The sequence below is a fragment of the Phalangium opilio genome, unplaced genomic scaffold, assembly GCF_054372755.1.
Source record: "Phalangium opilio isolate 3A_F unplaced genomic scaffold, DU_Popi_V2 ptg000113l_1, whole genome shotgun sequence".
Taxonomy (NCBI): Eukaryota; Metazoa; Arthropoda; class Arachnida; order Opiliones; family Phalangiidae; genus Phalangium; species Phalangium opilio.
The window spans coordinates 6,227,568-6,246,032 of NW_028324209.1; the positions used below are offsets into that span (position 1 = coordinate 6,227,568).

At 34.3% G+C, this 18,465-nt stretch overlaps 3 protein-coding genes across 8 annotated transcripts in view; 1 reads left to right on the forward strand and 2 right to left on the reverse strand.

Annotated features, from left to right (window-relative positions):
* Nucleotides 1-9: 9 nt before the first annotated feature.
* LOC149623600 (fatty acid hydroxylase domain-containing protein 2) lies at nucleotides 10-4,762 on the reverse strand. Its single transcript, XM_089852647.1, has 7 exons — nucleotides 4,597-4,762; nucleotides 4,038-4,259; nucleotides 3,545-3,648; nucleotides 2,131-2,252; nucleotides 1,865-2,067; nucleotides 1,359-1,631; nucleotides 10-513 (listed from the first exon to the last, which is right to left on the reverse strand). Exons 2-7 carry the CDS (start codon nucleotides 4,223-4,225, stop codon nucleotides 336-338), a joined length of 1,068 nt encoding a protein of 355 aa, XP_089708773.1. The 5' UTR covers nucleotides 4,226-4,259; nucleotides 4,597-4,762; the 3' UTR covers nucleotides 10-335.
* A 2,062-nt stretch (nucleotides 4,763-6,824) lies between these two features.
* On the reverse strand, nucleotides 6,825-9,900 carry Dus2 (Dihydrouridine synthase 2). Its single transcript, XM_089852645.1, has 13 exons — nucleotides 9,434-9,900; nucleotides 9,323-9,368; nucleotides 9,157-9,248; nucleotides 9,042-9,085; nucleotides 8,920-8,980; nucleotides 8,756-8,869; nucleotides 8,536-8,693; nucleotides 8,280-8,445; nucleotides 8,082-8,203; nucleotides 7,408-7,611; nucleotides 7,252-7,339; nucleotides 7,119-7,186; nucleotides 6,825-7,058 (listed from the first exon to the last, which is right to left on the reverse strand). Exons 1-13 carry the CDS (start codon nucleotides 9,569-9,571, stop codon nucleotides 6,938-6,940), a joined length of 1,422 nt encoding a protein of 473 aa, XP_089708771.1. The 5' UTR covers nucleotides 9,572-9,900; the 3' UTR covers nucleotides 6,825-6,937.
* The window catches only part of LOC149623602 (TBC1 domain family member 2B-like), a 100,100-nt gene continuing 91,517 nt past the window's right edge, over nucleotides 9,883-18,465 (forward strand). For all 6 annotated transcript variants that reach the window (XM_089852621.1, XM_089852622.1, XM_089852626.1 and 3 more), the window contains exons 1-12: nucleotides 9,883-10,389; nucleotides 12,064-12,214; nucleotides 14,619-15,107; nucleotides 15,174-15,301; nucleotides 15,689-16,189; nucleotides 16,249-16,334; nucleotides 16,416-16,515; nucleotides 16,588-16,848; nucleotides 16,918-17,029; nucleotides 17,100-17,369; nucleotides 17,518-17,694; nucleotides 18,160-18,294. In XM_089852621.1, coding sequence (XP_089708747.1) covers nucleotides 10,007-10,389; nucleotides 12,064-12,214; nucleotides 14,619-15,107; nucleotides 15,174-15,301; nucleotides 15,689-16,189; nucleotides 16,249-16,334; nucleotides 16,416-16,515; nucleotides 16,588-16,848; nucleotides 16,918-17,029; nucleotides 17,100-17,369; nucleotides 17,518-17,694; nucleotides 18,160-18,294 — 2,793 coding nt within the window. In that variant the 5' untranslated portion in view covers nucleotides 9,883-10,006. The remainder of the gene's footprint in view (nucleotides 10,390-12,063; nucleotides 12,215-14,618; nucleotides 15,108-15,173; nucleotides 15,302-15,688; nucleotides 16,190-16,248; nucleotides 16,335-16,415; nucleotides 16,516-16,587; nucleotides 16,849-16,917; nucleotides 17,030-17,099; nucleotides 17,370-17,517; nucleotides 17,695-18,159; nucleotides 18,295-18,465) is intronic.

Genomic DNA, 18,465 nt, shown 5'->3' on the forward strand with positions numbered 1-18,465 from the left:
AAACCAAAGTTGTAAAACTAGTACTCTATTTTATTTATTTATCCAATTATACAGTGATACAGCTGTTAAATTATGTATTTAAATATTTATTTTTAATGTACACTTAACAATAATTTAAAACTGAAAGAGTTACATCACTATAGGTATAGCAGCATTTGCGATTTTAACTATGCTAAATAAAAGGGGAAATATGCTCCCACAATTTTAAAAGTTCTAGCAATATTCATAATACTATATATTAATTTAAATAATACCGACAGGGTTTTAAATACTGCGTTTAAAGCTGCTGCTAAGTTATTCGTTACATTTGTTTGTTTTTTTTTTGGTAAATATGCTTATTCAGTTTTCTTAGCGGGAATTGCTTTCTCTTTGATATTATCAGGGTAAAGTTGTTTCAAAGGAACTAAACTTAACAACATAATATGGCGCTGATAAACGCTGCTGGCTCGGAAACCAGAGTCAGTTCCGTGTAGGCGATCCAATACACCCATTACACCAAAATTTTGATTGAATCTAATTACGAACGAATAAAGAAGAGGAATACGTTAAACGGGGACTTTTGGAACTTTAATGAAAGTCCCTACGTCGACCATAGTGACTTTAGGGAAGGTCCCTCACTCCCCCTTTGAGCTTTATGCCCTTATTTGTCAAACAAGGGAGCAGAGAGAAAGAGAGAGAGTTTCAGTGTAGTAACCTACGCCATTCGCGCGTGCGCATTACGTAGAATCGAGGGAGGTAGAGAGATAAAAAATTCCCACCCTCCCTTTTCCCCCCTTCCATTTATATTACTGCTTCTTGTTAAACTTACTGTAAAATTACTCATACCTCGTTTTAAACCACCGAAAAGTATTTGGGGATGACAACAAAGTATACTACCCTCCCGACTTCTCTACAACACGAATTTAAGTTTAAATGGTGGGGACCATCAAATAATAGAAGCTTTTCTCACTATATTGCGAAAACTCTGCTTTTATGAAGCTGCTCCAAATTACTTTGGTTATAAAAAGGGAAACTACCAGAGTTGACTACATAGGGGTAGATGTCAAAACTCAAAAGAGAGAAAGAAAGGCAATTTACTGAAGGGGTGATTGGAAAGGAATGATAAGAAAACCTTAGGGGGTCCGCTGATAAATTTTCATGAGTAAATATTTTCCAGCAAGCGCCAATGATTGCTTATCAGAGCGCGCGGTTTAAGACGTTCTAATGCGAAAATATACAGCGTTAGGCGCATGTGAGTATGTACCGACATTAGTAGGCGCGTTTGAACATGTACCGACATTAAAAACAGTTATTTTTGAGCGTCATTTTAAAACGAACATTTTTTTGAGTCATAAAATTACCTTAGGAGCCACACTTACTTCAAATGGTGATAGTCGTGGGCTTCCGGAGAAGGGAAAAACGGCATGTGAAATCCAGAGTGGGCATTGAGCGTTGAAAATGTGACCCAGGTGAACCACAGCCATGTAGTAGCGGCGTGAGAACCCATAACTAAAGGTCCAATAAATGGTGGTAATAAGTTTGACAGGGTATGTTCTAATGGATGGCAATATATGGCCGTTATAGCGATTGGAGACGTCCATTCGTGGTGTTGTTTATGGATGTGCTTGTAGATTTTTGGATGGTGCAGAAGTCTGAGGAAAGAAATTACCTCATTTCATAGAGTTTAAAGGATCATAAGCACGGAGTTCAGGGGGATATTTCGAGTTTTTTCATTTCATCCCACTTTCCTTCCCCTAGGGTATATTTTATATCACCCTTCGCGTATAAATCTAAATCGTTTCACAATAATTCGTTCTTTATGCTAAGGACGACAACACCACCCTTTGCTGAGCAATTTTAACACCTTTTGATTTGAATGCCTTACCTGTGAGAATAATAGAAACCAATTTCCTCGATCAGTATGAAGACACTTAGTTCCAGGAGGACCCATTGAAAAGTTGGCAATTCCCCGCAATAACTACCTCGCCATTTGAAGAGCTCATAGGCAATGATAGTAAAGGGAATACCCACGCAAATCTGATTGCAGAGAACTTGTCCTATTACTTTCCATAATCGTTTCGGCTCCACCTGAACATAATACCATCAAAATTCAATCTCTCCCAGAGATGAATTGATTTATTACTGCCTTACAGGGTAGTTGGTTGTCTCTTGAATTTTATATTTCAGGAGAAAGGCTGGTTTTCCAGTCAGATCTATGAATGTGTAAATACCTCCAATCCCCCAGTATACAAAAAAGGCTATTATATTGGATGCTGCAAAAATGTTTTTAAAACTAATTCAATATCCATGATTAGCTCCCTGTTTTTGAGATGATTTATTTACAGTAATTTCTTTTTATTTTATTGTATTAATGTTGTTTATCTTATTTTATTGCTATTGCAGGTATAGATTTAATTTTAGAAGTAGTGATGGAGAACGGTTAGTATTTACTTTAGTCCGACTCATAGCCCAGTATAGAGCCCCTCCCTCCAACATGTAACGAAAAGTTTAAATTATCTTATTGGCTTACTTAAACTACGTTTTGATGACGTTGCTGACGGGGACGGCGAAAAACACGTAATTCCTTTTTACCTCTGTCGCTATGGCCCGCCTCTTCTTTCGTACCCCCCCCCCCCGTCCCGGCAGGGGGGTCCGGGACTTTGACACGCGCCCACATTACTCTGTTCTCCATTCCTACTTCTAAAATTAAATCTATCCCTGCTATTTTTTATCCTATTTTATTATAATATTGTTCATCCTATTTTTATTATAATATTGTTCATCCTATTTTTATTATAATATTGTTCATCCTATTTTTATTATAATATTGTTCATCCTATTTTTATTATAATATTGTTCATCCTATTTTTATTATAATATTGTTCATCCTATTTTTATTATAATATTGTTCATCCTATTTTATTATAATATTGTTCATCCTATTTTTATTATAATATTGTTCATCCTATTTTTATTATAATATTGTTCATCCTATTTTATTATAATATTGTTCATCCTATTTTATTATAATATTGTTCCTCCTATTTTTATTATAATATTGTTCCTCCTATTTTTATTATAATATTGTTCATCCTATTTTATTATAATATTGTTCCTCCTATTTTTATTATAATATTGTTCATCCTATTTTTATTATAATATTGTTCATCCTATTTTTATTATAATATTGTTCATCCTATTTTATTATAATATTGTTCATCCTATTTTATTATAATATTGTTCCTCCTATTTTTATTATAATATTGTTCATCCTATTTTTATTATAATATTGTTCATCCTATTTTTATTATAATATTGTTCATCCTATTTTATTATAATATTGTTCATCCTATTTTTATTATAATATTGTTCATCCTATTTTATTATAATATTGTTCATCCTATTTTTATTATAATATTGTTCATCCTATTTTTATTATAATATTGTTCATCCTATTTTATTATAATATTGTTCCTCCTATTTTTATTATAATATTGTTCATCCTATTTTTATTATAATATTGTTTGTCCTATTTTATTTATTATTTCAGTAAACAATATCTTACCCCAAACAGCGACTGTAAAATCATCTTTTCCACAAAGGTTATAAATCATTTCCCATTGGCTTTGCCAAAAATTTCCAGAAGCTCCCCAAAATCTTTGTAAATGCCTATGAGAAAAGTTTAAAGTCATGTTTAGTACCTAGTACTAGCAAACTGAAATAACATATTCTAATCATAAACTATCTATTCCAAAAAAAGTGTATAGTTATACAAAACATCTACACATGAAATTAACCTAAAAATCTTACATAGATGTATATCAAAGCGGATTTAATTTACAATATAGGCCTAGTACACTGTTAATTATAAGTTATAGTCTATACAGATGTTTTAGGAAAATAGTAATTACAAAGTTCGCGGAAGTTTTGGAAATGGCAGGATGAAACAAAGGGGGGGGGGGATTGGTTCAATTAAAACTCAATTTCACATAACCTAATCTGTCTATAACCTATGGAAATGGATCTTATTTGAAACTCATGCCAAAGATAATACTTACCAAGTTAAAGTATTTCGGAATGCAACAAAAACCACCAGGAATGTGCTGAGAATAAATATTGTGCTTTTCAATGAAGAAATTAGCTGAGCTTTTTGTGGAACATTAGGATCTTTAGAGACATTCTTAGTAACTGGTGAATTTTCCAGTAATGAAACTGAAGATGGTCCTGCCACTTGATTATCCTCCATGAGTAATTTTTTTGGTATTTGTCTGATGAACTAGCTAAAATCCAAAAAAATATTGCTGATATATCACAAATAATATACCCTATTTAAAGGTGAATAATAATTATTATCAGGAAGTCAATTATAACAATTTTATTATTAATTTTTCCATAAAAATTTGGTAACAAATAACATGAGGGTTTGCTAGAGGTGAATTTGTGGGTATGTCAAAAACTTTAGACTCTAAAGAATTGGAGGAGGAATCTTTGAAACCCTTTGGGTATTATAAAGTTTGTGTAATTAGCTTTCGCTTCTATCTGAGTTACTTCACCACAGTGGTTTTATGAAGATTTAGGAGAATAAAATTGTGTAGTGGTTGATAATTGTCATCTTACCTTATTTTCTTAGAAGCCAATGAATTATTTTGGTTGAATATTTTCCGTCTTATATACCACAATGTTAATAGTCTTTTAATGTCATAGCTATTGTTTAAAAAATACAATATTATACTAGCAATTTATTGTAATTACTGCCGAATTTGGCAGGGCAAGGGCTATCAAACGTCAGAGCAGACGAAGCGTCAGACGACGTTTTATAAACTTCTAAAAAGCGCGTGATCCAGTGGGCTATGACATAAAATTCAAGTTTTTTTTTGCCGGTCACGGACTCTCGGGCCTGAACTGGCTCACCAGGACGTTGGCATTAAGCCAATCATATTCAAGAGATTTCCCGCCTATTCCGCGTAATATTTTCAAAGTGTCTTGATCAACCTTGGATAGTGATGTCTTTTCTCAATTGAAATTAACATTTAGTTTCAATTAAATATTTAATTAATCTAGAATGTCGCGAAGAAAACCTTTAAAGGGAGATCCGCAGAAGGAATCTCGCGAGGCTTTAGCCCTAAGAATAGGACAGTGGGCTTTTGATGAACTTGGATATTCAGAAGAAGCAACTAGACCTGTTGGTGCCAGTGCTTGTAAGGTATTTCAAAATTTAAGTAAAGGTGTAAATGGGAAATTGTGGGAAAATGTAATAAACAACGTAAAACGAGTCAAAACAGATGGTCCAATTAACGCCAATACTAGTAAAGCTTTAAAGAAACTGTCAGAATTGAATGAACATTCCAAGGCTCTTGATTTAGAGTTAATTCAAGAAATATCTAATGTTAAGGAGTTGCAAAATACAGCAACTACCCTTCAAACTAAGATTGATAAAGATTTAAACCAAATAACCCATCTTCAACGCATGACCGTAATGTTAGAGTCAAAATCCGAAGAAACAAAGTCTAAGGCCCTACATTTTATGCGAGTTAACAATCATCTTCGGGAGAGTTTTGAGTTATTGAAAAAACCTGACGAAATAGTAGATGAATCCTTTTCAATCACAAGCACGTGTCGAAAACTACAGAAACAGAAAATGTCAGCTACAAATTTAATGATGGAGATTGAAAAGAATGTTTATTCTCTTTGCTATGATCATTCTATCGGAAAGCTTAACACCGAAGAAGAATCCTTCAATAAAAGAATTCTCACGGCACAAATAATGGACTTAATGAAAAACACCTCCTTAAAGACCATAATGAAATGCTTAAGCTATCGAGCCCAAGAAGCGACTAATGATGCAACCAAATTAACAAATGCATTTTCCATCAGAGGACAAATGAGTGATCTGGGTTATGAAATGACAGCTTCAATGGGGGATGGGAAAGGCGATTTAATTCATGAAATTGAGAACAAGTGTATGCAACGCCACTTTGATACTTTGCGTTGTAAACACGTAACAATTGATTCTGAATACAGAAGCATTCGTAATCAGATTGAAACCTTACTTTTGAGGAGAAAAAACCTTGAAGAAAAAATGGCCCCCTTAATCTCAGATAGTTCCAAACGTCAAATGATCTCTGATTTATTAAAATCCGAAATAGGCTTAAAAAACGCGGAGACGAAGTTAAGCGCAATTCGCAGAGAAATAAATGTCATTGAAACTTCAGAATTTAACCCAAGTTCGAATGAAAAATTGGAAATTATTGAGGAAACTGAACGATTGATTCGACAAAAGCATATTTCAATATTGTCCGCGTTGTCTACGAATGAGAAAATGAAAGCTGAAATAGTTCTACTCTTCCAAAATCAAAAAGACGCGAGATTAATGTTTACACAAATGAATCTTTGCAATAACTTAACATCTATCGAAATATGGAAGGAGAAAATGGCACTAGGATTTCACATGTTCTGTGAACTGGATATCGAAAATTTATCCTGTCTAAAAATTAAAGATAAAGTTGTCCCTTACACAAAGACAAACCTCTCTTTAATTGAACGAAATCCGTTTTTGTCCCAAATTAAAGACATATTTAACATTTGTCCAGTTCAAAGCTTTGACTACCTTATGAAACGCGCCATTAATGAAAAACAGATGTACGTAATCAATGGAGACATTTGTCTGCAACAAGTGGAACTAATTAACGAAATGAAGAATTTTCAAGCGAAGCAACGACAATTTGTAGAAGACTATCAGAAACGTTTGAAAGACTTCAACCATGAAATGGCTCAATGCGTACCAGTTATTAAAGAATTCTTAAATGAAATACCCCTTATTGAAGAGAGATGTAAAGAGACAACGGAGCAAATTAACACATGGTGGACTCTACCCGCCTTTAATGTTAAATTTTAACAAAATAATTAACGCTTCTTATTCTTAACCATTGTGATTTATCAAATAACATTTTTGTTACATTTACACTTCATGTCCTAACAAACCCGTAGCGGAACCAACTATTTTGTCTTTTTCAATTAACCCCAATGCGAAAGCGGCGACCAAGGCTGCACTTTGTTCGGCAAATTTCTTGTTCTTTTCACTATGAAAAACAAAGATGTTAAATTGTTTATATAATAAAATTAAGTAACCACGCACTTACTAAAATGAACTTGAGTATTTTTGGCCTCCAACTATAACCATAGATGAAAACATTTTCTCTATTGGCCACTAAGGAATATTAATATTTAATTATCTTTGTAATTAACTTAATTAATAATAAAAATTATATCTACAGTCTTATAAAAAGGTTGCTTTTTGTTATTTTGTCGCGTCCAATTTAACAAAATTGTTTTAGGTAATTCTTCCATTGGAAACATTGATCTTTTTACGCAAAAAAATTATACTCGGTCAATTGAAATGCAATTAAAAACGGATTAAAATTATTTTACTTGATATATCTGGCTTTCATAATCCACGTTTCACCGTGTTCAGTTTTCATTTTCTTTAATGAGACTTCCGGTGGTTCATCTTCATTACCATTTCCATCTATACTAGTACTTTCTTTACGTTTCCTATTATTTTGAAAGCTGTGAGCTTTAAGCTTTAAATTCTTTTGGTATTCTTCGTAATAGTCTAACATGCCCCATAGTTCGCTAAAATTGTTAAAAAGTTTAAAAAGAAACAAATAACAAATCAAATTTTAAACTATATCAGAAGTATATAATACTTCTCTTCGAGAGAAGTGTACCACAAAGTGGGGTAAGTGTAACGTCACTCTTCCCAACATCGGAATATTTAGAGCAAGGTTACTAAACCGAATCACATACACGATAAATAGTTCCCTCATCATTACTCTATTAGCGTTTAAATATTTGGCAAGACGCGCTTGTGAATTTTGTCCCACGTCAAGACGAGGTTTGTGGGATGATTGCTGGGGATTTAGTGCCAAACAATTATAGAATTCACCTTACGGTGCGATGCCCATTTGTAGTTTGATGAGCGGGAAAGCAAACTAAAAGGGTGAGCCTGGGAAGAATGACGTTACATAACTAAAGCATTAAGAGGATACAGAGTGTCATCCTTCTTCTATTATCCCCTTCTGACTATATTTATTATTATTTACCATATTTCCTCCATTCTTTGAGAGGCCAAGAGCTTTTTTCCTCGTTCAGACTCTTGTAGTGAACCCAACATTTGTTGAATGCAATATTTTGTATTGTGAAAATGGTTATCATAATCTATAGCCTAGAAAGTAACACTCCTTTCAATAAATTATAATTATAATTTTAATTTAATTATTTAAAGGAATTAAATGTAATACCAATTTTAAATAAGCAACAATTAATTCATCCAATGGTATTTTTCCTTCTGGTCTTAAGATGGAACAATTTTTTTCAATTTGTCTGGCAAGCATCACGGAAGAAGCTCCGCATATCTCTTTAAACTCTTTAATATCATTGTAACAATAAATTTCACCGGAACCACCACTAATTTTATTTAAATAAAAGGGTTTAAAGTTCCAAAGTTTTAATTAATAAATAAATAAAAAATTTAATTAATATTTTTATATTATATACTTTGCTATCACAGGGATTTTTAACATTTGGGCTATTTGTTTAATTTCTTCATTTCTGTTTTTGTGTTGAGGTCTCTCTTCTTTTCTTCTGCCATGAATGGCTATAGCGGAAACACCCGTGCTTTCAATGACCTTGGCTAGTTTCATAGTTTCTTCTAACTAAATAATTATAATTATATAAGAAAAATATAGACTTCAGTATCTATTTAAATTTAACATACACAAGGAAGCAATCGGATTTTGCAAGTTATTGGCATCTTGGTATTTTTAACTAGAGTGGTCAATATCTTTTCTACTTTTTCAGGATTTTTTAGCAAAGCAGCTCCCATGCCACCCTAAAATTTTTATTTAATGTTATTGTTTTTTTTTTAATTTATCTTATTACTTTGATTGAGAATTCTTTAGGACATCCCATATTTATATCTATTCCAGCCACATCATTCTGCCTGTTAAAATGTTAATTTTTTTATTTATTAGTTTATACAAGTGATGAAAATATATACTTACACTTTTAACGCTACTTGTAAGGCACGTTCTGGGTTGCATGTTCCCTATATTATTTTGAATGCTTAGTCAAAGTTTAGAGAGATTGTTGTAAAAATTATAGGGTTTAATACGTTACCATTTGTAAAATTAATTGCTTCTTTTCATTATCACATGTTCGGAAGACTATGTTTTGATCATCATCAACATAGTCAACAGTACCCAAAACATCTAGAGTAATCGTTTCATCATTATATTTTTAAGTGGGGTATTTTTAATACATGTTAATTGAACAAGTAATTTACTATTTTCAATTCTTCGGCATTTTAATAATCGGTAATCAATCAGTTCCTGTTAATTAGTGTTGTCATTTAGTGGCCAAGGCTTAGGAATTTTATGGAAACATTTTACTTTACCTCCGTGTAAACAATATCTGCCGAATAGGATAACGCTAATAGCCTCATAGGTAGTGTTCCAACTCTTACCATAGGAGCCATAATTATTTTATTTTCAAAATTTAAAGAATTACAATTATTTTGGTCCTGAGAATCCATGCCGTATCTTACACGCGTTACGAAAGGTCAAATAAATCACCTGGCAGTTGACCCCTCAAACAGCGCTGTACATAAGATGGATTATATTAAAATATTGAAAATTGTAAGAGAAAAACGAGATTTAGGATTGTTTCATTAAAACTTGAGATTTAGTTTTAAAATTTCAAAAACTAAACCAACTATTTTCGCTACATCGTAGTATAAATTTGTGTAATTGTGTAAACGAAAAATAGATATTTAATATCTCGGTTAAAATTCTTATTTTCAGAGCTTCTGGACCAAACTGCGTTTTGTGCAGACGCCTCTTTTTTCTGTCACACATTTCGCATTCGCGGTTTCATCTGTTCCGTGGTGGTTCATTTTGGTGGTTTTTGTGTCTTTAATGTTACAATTTTTATATTTGTAAGTTGAATGTATTAATTTATCGCGGATAATATGGAAGCGGCTCTTACTGCACGCGAAAGTCCACCAAAATCTCCAAATTTAAGTGAAATTTCGAGTGACACAGTGAGTACGGTTACCGAAGTGAAGCTAAGGCCTAAGTCCGAAGTTGACGTTAGGGCAAGGGCCAGAACTGCCAGCCAAATTCGAAGTTACAAAACCTTGTGCGGTTACCTCAGCAAGTATTCCACCAAAGGCCTTATAAGAACCGCGAAACGAAGATGGTTCGTGTTTTGTGAAAATAACTGTAAATTGTATTATTATCGAAGTTCAACAGCGGCTGACAATCAAATGCCTCTTGGTGAAATTGATATTTCAAAAGCCACATTTTATTTTGAAGCCAATAATAAAGAAAGACCAGGGATCTTCACTATAAGGTAACCAGCTCTTTTGTTAAATGTGGTTAGTCTAGCGAACTTAAACTATTCATGAGACATGTCTATTTAGTTTAAATTTTAACAAACAATTCAAGAACAAAATTAAGCCTTAGACTAGGGACTTGACACAAGCTGTGCATGAAAATTAGTTTGTTTCCACCATTTTCCACTTTAACATTTTATGGCGGGCGGGGATGGAACAGAAATATTTTTCACTCTGCAATAAAAGCTATTGTTTAATTAAGGCAAGAATACAATTAAGTCTTAGCATAGGGACTTGGTACTTTATTAGTGCTTTCTTAAAGAAGTTCAAGATGGCTTCCACGTGAAATTGTTTTCCCTAACTAAAGATGGCTCGCGGTTTAATCAGACAGGCGACCATAAGTAGGCTTAACCGGGTGCTCGTCCCCAAGAACACGGACATTGACCTTAAGCCCCACCCACCAGTCTCACACTGCCCCGTTTTTTAACCAAAAATTCGAAATTAGGACCCCCAATCAATGTGTAAATAAAAGCATAAGCATTTATTCCATGCAAACGTCATTTAGAATCTAGTTTTGGCACCCACGATACTTGACTTTGTTTTATTTTCAACTCTATCTAGTATATTGAATATTTTATTAGTTTATAGTTAAATACCTTATCAATATTAATGATCACTTTTCCCAGTTCCTGTTTGACGGCCGTGAAGCCACATAGAACCCCCTTTCGCGTTGTTAGCACCAGGAGACTGATATTCTTAGTCATTACATGACTCACTAAATTTTGCTATTATTACCGTATTCTAATTAAAATGTTTTTTGGGGGTGACGGTGAAGTGGGCACATAGTTAATTAAACGAAACAATTTGAAAATTATCCTTATTGCGCTTTTACCCATTTGATTATACCATAAGATATGTTCCATAAGTTTGTCACTGGTTACTGAGAGCTTGTCATGAAGTGACGTAGTTGGAACATATCTTATAAACTTATGATTATACTAAGCGAAAATTTAACAGAAGCTATGAAGGGAAGATCACTCGTGTTTCTAATATTTTTTGGTACAGAGTAAACCATTTATTTTCGTAATTTAATAGTGACCGATATGGCACTTAAACCGATTTAACGGTTTGATGTTAATTTATTGATGCATCATTAAAAATCGGTCGATATCAATTTCATTGTGTTAAATATAAATCGGTAAAATATCGGTCGATTATCGGTTTCATTGGGTTAAATAATCGGTTAAAAATCGGTCGATTATCGGTTTCATTGTGTTAAATATAAATCGGTTAAAAATCGGTCGATTATCGGTTTCATTCGGTTAAATAATCGGTTAAAAATTGGTCGATTATCGGTTTCATTGTGTTAAATATAAATCGGTAAAACGTCTATCGATTATCGGTTTCATTGGGTTAAATAATCGGTTAAAAATTGGTCGATTATCGTTTTCATTCGGTTAAATAATCGGTTACCTCGCCTATTATCGGTTTCAGTAAAACTTTGATATCGGCCATCACTATAATTTAACGAAGGACAATTAGCTAAAAACAGGAACAAGCGCGTAAATATTATTTATTATTGTAAGTTATAAATGAAAACGGAAAATTTGACTTCAACTTCCTTTTAAACTAAAAGTAAAAAAATAAATAAATAAAATAAAATAAAATAAGTGTTTGTTGTTATTATTTAGCACACCCGATAAAGACTTCATTTTGGAGGCGAAAGATAGGCAGGCTTCTTTATTTTGGCTTCAAGAGTTGCAGAGGTGGCGTCAACTGTACAGCCGAAATAGAACTCTACAAACCAAGAAGAGCCCACTCTCCGAGAAAGGTTTACAAGGGGTAATATAAAATCGCGCCTTTCCTAATATATCTCGTATTTTTAAACACCCACAATTTATTACTTTTAAGCTCTTCTCCCCCCTCCCCCACCCCCTCCTCCCATTTTCGCAAGTCGCTGCAACCCACGATAATAGGAAACTAGTTAAAAAAATACTAGTATTGCTTCCTTGATGATAATTTTTACTCTCGTCTTGACTTGACATGGATTTTATAAATCCTATAGGGATAAGAAACTGGGCGGTTTAATACATAAACCACGGTATGCGCGAGCAAAGAGATATTAGGATTGTAGTACGTCAAGGTCATTTAATTTTGGTACTAGAGATGTGAGTCGGTAATTTACCGTTATTAACTTACCGATTTTTGACTTAGCCTGATTTCGCAATGGTAATACGGGTATTTTACTGTTAAATTACGAAGAGTCAAAACCTATTTGATTAAAACTGAGTGTGTACTAGGCTGCCAGACACTATAAAAATTACACTGTATTACTTCGTAGTACAGTTATCCTCAATTTCCCATTAGTTCGCGCTGTGTAAAGCAGCTGAACAAGGTATAAACCAAGAAGTGATATCTAGTTTATTAGGGAGAAGGTATAAGACGCCGAAGTATTCGCGCGCGCCATAGTCCCAGTCCCCCTTTCAAAATACAAGGGGGGGGGTGTTGTAAAAGGAGGCCGGGCTATTTCGCGTCTCCTCAGTGGGAAAACACGCAATTTTTCCTATAAAAACACATTTTTTCTCCTATAAAATCCTATAATTCCGGAAAAAAAATCCTATTTTTCCTATAAGGAATTTAAATTTAAGAGTGGGCTCCCTGTGCTGGTTGTAATTAACTCCGGACCTACGTTTTGACTGGAGATAAAGCTAGAAATGTGGCGAATTTAGACCTTCTCCCTAATAAACTAGATATCACTTCTTGTATAAACTTAATTGCTTACAATTCTACGGTTCTAAAAGTTTCGGACTGATTTCACGTCTATTAAGTAATGATAAAAGCAAGGCGTGAAATACATTGTAAATGGACCAACTAGTAAATAAGCCATAGGTTTTGTGTGGACAAAGAAAACAAGAAACAATAAGGATGTTTTTATTTTTCTGGTATATCAAGGTGAAAACGCTGTTTAAAGGTAGGTGCGCGTGACAGAATGTAAATAAAATGTGGTTCCTTAAACTCACCTTGCTCCGGTCAAAAAATTTTACTTCTTTATAATCTGTACTAGTCCGCTTTACTATTACGAAGTCCATGTAACTTCGAGAGTTTTCAAATATAAATATGCCACCCGTAGTTGGAGTGACGCATAATAATCGGGGGTTTTACCTAGTATGGGTACTGTATTGTGTTTTGTGTTAGCGCACTTCGCTATAATAATAATAAGGCTATATACGACACAGGGTCAAAGTAGTTAATTTTATTATGGGGTACCTTTTATAAAAATTATTACCTTATTAAGAAAACCGCAGCTGCCATTCGTTCAACTATTGCGACACCACCGGATCGTTGCCGTTTGAATATTTAAAATGAATGATGATTAAGCATGGAGTGGAAATAGCTCTTAATTAAGTTTTGAAATCAAGGATTATTTATAATAATAATTATTATTATTTTTTATAATATTTATTTATTTATTATTATAAGGGAATTAGATGCTTGGGGTTAAAATATAAGTGTATAAAAACAAAGACACGTTATATGATGGACTACTTTTCTAGTTCCTTATAAATTTACAGATATATCATCAGCAATTTTTCTTTATTCAAAATAAAATATGTCAATATTATTTTTATATATATATAGCTTTAAAAGGTATTTAAAGGTTAATTGTATGTATCACGCTATGGTGCGGCTTATAAAATGCTATGAATGCCAGCAAGGATGCATAAAGGTAATTGGAGTCGTTGTGTCCACATATATGCTCCATCTTAATTCTATTCGGGTTTTATGGGCCGGGTTTTGAGTATTATGCGTTACGCGTCATAATTCGGAGGTCTCATGTTGTTATTTCATTGGTTGGGAGCAACTCTATGAAAATAGTTTAAGATACGTTGAGAAAACGGTTACACAATGGTTCCTTTTAGCATTATACGTTCCTCATTCTATAATATTCTTGGTAAAGGGTGTTTCTAATAAAAATAATGAAGGTAGGTTCTTAATATATTTGACACACGTGTGAAGCCTATACTTTCTAAGACCTAGACCTTGAAATGAACCTATACATAAAGTGAATCAATACGCTGCGCGTGACACACACGTTTTTCCCTTCAACTCGGTATTACGCTCTAGCTACCAAAACGTATCCAACGTGTGAAATTTCTCGCTTGATGCGCTGTGACGCGTAATGTTTTCAAATAAAAACCCATTGTATTACTTATTTCTTTATACTAAGAATAATAACTTTCTACAGATTCCCAACAGCGGACTATTAGGTCATAAGAAACCGGAGCAAAGCGATGTCACCGAAGACTGCATGGACAATTTCTTGTTGGACCCCATTGAAAAACCAAGGGGGGTCATCGGTGAGGAATCCATTGAGGCCGTATCTGCTCAACGCCCCTTAGCTTTGGCTCAACAGAGAATGCTTCAATTCGGTTCTCAAATGATGAATTCCGTTACCAATATCAAGAACTCGAATCGCCTTAGTGGTTGCGACTTCCCCGTGTCTTACAATTCCAAGGACGCCTCTATTACCGGAATCCATTCCGAAAACTCTTTGTCCCCTCCCAAAGAGGGTACTAATTTGTCCAAGTCAAAGTCACCCAGTTTAAATACGCTCAAAAAAAGGGTTCAACAGTCATTTAGGGTGAAAAGAACTGGTACCGAACCAGAGAAATTTAATAATGATTTTCGTAGAAGAAGTCGTAGTATAGAACCTGTTTGTAGTCGTTGTAGAGAGGTAAAGTGGTTATAATTAAGTCGGGAGGTTTTTCAGCTAAGAATTATGGTTTTAATTTTGTTGTAGCTTGATGTTAGAATAGTATCTCTAAAAGATGATTTAACCGCCGTAGAGGATGAACTTAGTACTAGTAAGGAAGCGACTCAAATATTACAGAAACAATTGGAAGTGACATCGGTTGAAAGGGACACATTGTAAGTGTCTTAGGGTGGTCACTGGGGTAGTTGTAACATGATTCTTCCCAACATTAAAACATTTGGAGCAATGTCAAATAACATACGCGATAAATATGTCCCTCATCATTACTCTATTTGCGCTAACTATTTGCCAAGGAAAGCTTGTGGAATTTTTGTCCCACGTCAAGACAATCAAGGTTTGTGGGTTGATTGCCGAAAGATTTAGCACCAAACCGTTATAGAATTCACCCTAGCACGGTGCGCTGCCCATTTGAAGGTTGTTGTGCGGGAGAGCAAACAAAAAGGTTGAGCCTAGGAAGAATCATGTTACATAACTGAAGTATTGAGTGGATACAGAGTGTTATCCTTCTGCATGTACCGAGTCCTAATTGGAACACTCTTTAGAATGAAGGTGTGCCAGCTCGCAGTTCCTAAGGCGCACCTGGACTTGTTGAGAGAAAAGGAAAATACGGTATTAAACTTGCGCTACGAAATTGTGGATCTCAAGGATAAAATTCAGTCCCAAGAGGAAAAGATTGAAAAGCTTGAAAGTGAATTGGAGAGTAACGCGGAAGATTTGACTCTGTACAAAGAAATGATATTAGAAAAGGATAAAGTGGTCATCAACTTGACCAACGAGCTGTTTGACTTAGTAGCCGAAAGGAAACAAGAGATGGATACGCCAAGTACCTCCCCTACGGAACAGAGTCAGCCAAATAGGTCAAATTCCTTCAAGTCTTATCTGAACTCGGATAATTTGTCCTCTACAAACCAACCAGAGGATATTGAGAATCTCAAAGACGCTTTAGAAGCCTATGAATTGCAAAATAAATTTCTCAATAAGGAGATTTTAGACTTGAATCAACTCAGGAGGGATGGTGAAGACAGAGAACGTAGTTTAATGTTGTAAGTAATCCCTTGGGGTTAGAGAAGCGATTGAATTAATTATTTTTGTTTCTAATCAGATCTTGTAGCGAATGGGAAGCCAGGTGTTATCAAATACAAAGTAAATTGCTCTTTTTGCTCAAGGAACTTGAGAAACCCGACTTGGGTGAGTGGTTTGGGCTCTTATTGCAATTGCGAAGCGTCTTTTGAACTTTGATCTTTCAACTTATTAAAAATAAATTCGCAGAAGGTAACAGGTCAATTCATAATGTCGTTTCTCGGCTGTTGGAAGAAGCGATGGAAGAAAGTACGATTTCCCAACCATTATTTACTCCATCTTGGGGAAGGTAAGACAACACCCAAGTCCAATCCCCAAATCAAGTATGTTTAATGAAAAATTATTACCAAACTGAAATCAGGGACAAAGATTACGACGAGTTGGGCTTTAATTGGAAATGGGGTAAAGAAGAAGACTTACTTTCGACTAAGGCCACCAATCTGAAACAACGGTCTGAGGGAATCACTAGTCGTATTAAAGATCCCGAAGTTACCGTTTGGATGAATAAGTGGGATAATTTCGTAGTAAATCTGGGAAATCGCGAGCTTCCAATTGGTTTAGAGCTGAAACAAATGTTGCGAACCGGTGTTCCGAGACAGTTTAGGGGCAGGATATGGAAAGGGTAAGTTTCTATAAGTACACTTTTCTTTTATCACAGAGACATTAATTTCATCACTGTTTTCCTTCGCAGATGCGTTGAAATGCGAACGCGGAGTTTAAGAAAGAGAATGGGTGATAATTATTATGAAAATATCTTATCAGCAAGCTCGGACATATCGAGGTTTGATCCAGCAGTAAAACAAGTAAGTTTTAAATCAATTTCAATTCATTTCGACGTTTTTTTTGTTTCATTGCACATCGTTTCTTCTTCAGATTGAACTGGATCTCTTGCGGACTTTACCAAATAACCGTCATTACGAAACGCTGGATTCATACGGGATCCCGCAACTCAGACGCGTTTTGTTGGCCTACAGTAGACATAATCCCGCCGTTGGTTATTGTCAAGGTTTGAATAGACTGGCTGCTATTGCTTTGCTGTATATGGATGAGGAGGACGCTTTTTGGCTTCTGGTTTCAATTGTCGAGTTCATTATGCCTCAGGATTATTATAGCAAGACGTTGAAAGCTTCCCAAGTTGATCAGGTATGTCTATTTTTCTACTTATTTCGTCAATACGTTTCTGTAGTCGACAGTTTGAAGCTTTTCTCAAAGACACCCAACTTGCATTGAAACCCTTAATAAGATAAAACGACGTTTCTGTAATTTGTGCGTTACTGTGCTTTTTTTACAGCGTGTTCTTAAAGATTTACTTGCGGAGAAACTTCCTAGACTGCACAGTCATTTGGAACAAAATAACGTTGACCTGTCCTTATATACGTTTACTTGGTTTTTAACAATATTCGTTGATAACATTCCGCCCGAAACGTACATGCGTATATGGGACGTTTTTCTCTACGAAGGCAGTAAGGTAAATCATTGTCGTACTATTTATTTTAATTTAAAGTTAATTTAACCTTTAGTAATAGTTAATTTAAGCTTTAGTTATAGTAAATTTTACCTTTATTTAAAGTAAATTTGACCTGTAGTGAAAGTAAATTTGACCTGTAGTGAAAGTAAATTTGACCTGTAGTGAAAGTAAATTTGACCTGTAGTGAAAGTAAATTTGACCTGTAGTTATATTAAATTTGACCTGTAGTTATATTAAATTTGACCTGTAGTGAAAGTAAATTTGACCTGTAGTGAAAGTAAATTTGACCTGTAGTGAAAGTAAATTTGACCTGTAGTGAAAGTAAATTTGACCTGTAGTGAAAGTAAATTTGACCTGTAGTGAAAGTAAATTTGACCTGTAGTTATATTAAATTTGACCTGTAGTTATATTAAATTTGACCTGTAGTTAAAGTAAATTTAACCTTTAGTTAATTGTATTTGTCAGGTTTTGTTCCGTTACGCTTTGGCTTTCTTCAAAATGTGCGAATCTGAACTTTTGGCGCTATCTGATTACATGTGTATTAATAATCACCTACGAAGTCTCTCAGCGAATATGATTGACGTTAAAAGGCTTACTCAGGTAGGAAAGATTTTGGGTTAGGTGGCGGTTTTTTTCCTATATTTTTGCGTTTATAGTGTTTTACATTTTGGGGGTGAGCTTGTCAACGCCACTTGACTAGTTACCATGAAATTGCTAGTGGTGTTTATTGTTTGAAGCGAATGGTAATTCGCGAAAGGACTAGACCTATAT

Excerpts from the sequence above, each read along its gene's own strand:
- LOC149623600 (XM_089852647.1), bottom strand. The coding sequence starts at position 4,225 with ATGGAGGATAATCAAGTGGCAGGACCATCTTCAGTTTCATTACTGGAA. Across the intron at positions 3,649-4,037 it reads TTCCGAAATACTTTAACTTG|GCATTTACAAAGATTTTGGG; the intron begins GTAAGTATTATC and ends CTTTTCTCATAG. Across the intron at positions 514-1,358 it reads CACGACTATCACCATTTGAA|ATTCAATCAAAATTTTGGTG; the intron begins GTAAGTGTGGCT and ends GTTCGTAATTAG.
- Dus2 (XM_089852645.1), bottom strand. The coding sequence starts at position 9,571 with ATGGATTCTCAGGACCAAAATAATTGTAATTCTTTAAATTTTGAAAAT. Across the intron at positions 8,694-8,755 it reads AAATCCGATTGCTTCCTTGT|TTAGAAGAAACTATGAAACT; the intron begins GTATGTTAAATT and ends ATAATTATTTAG. Across the intron at positions 7,187-7,251 it reads AGCAACCTTTTTATAAGACT|TGGCCAATAGAGAAAATGTT; the intron begins GTAGATATAATT and ends AATATTCCTTAG.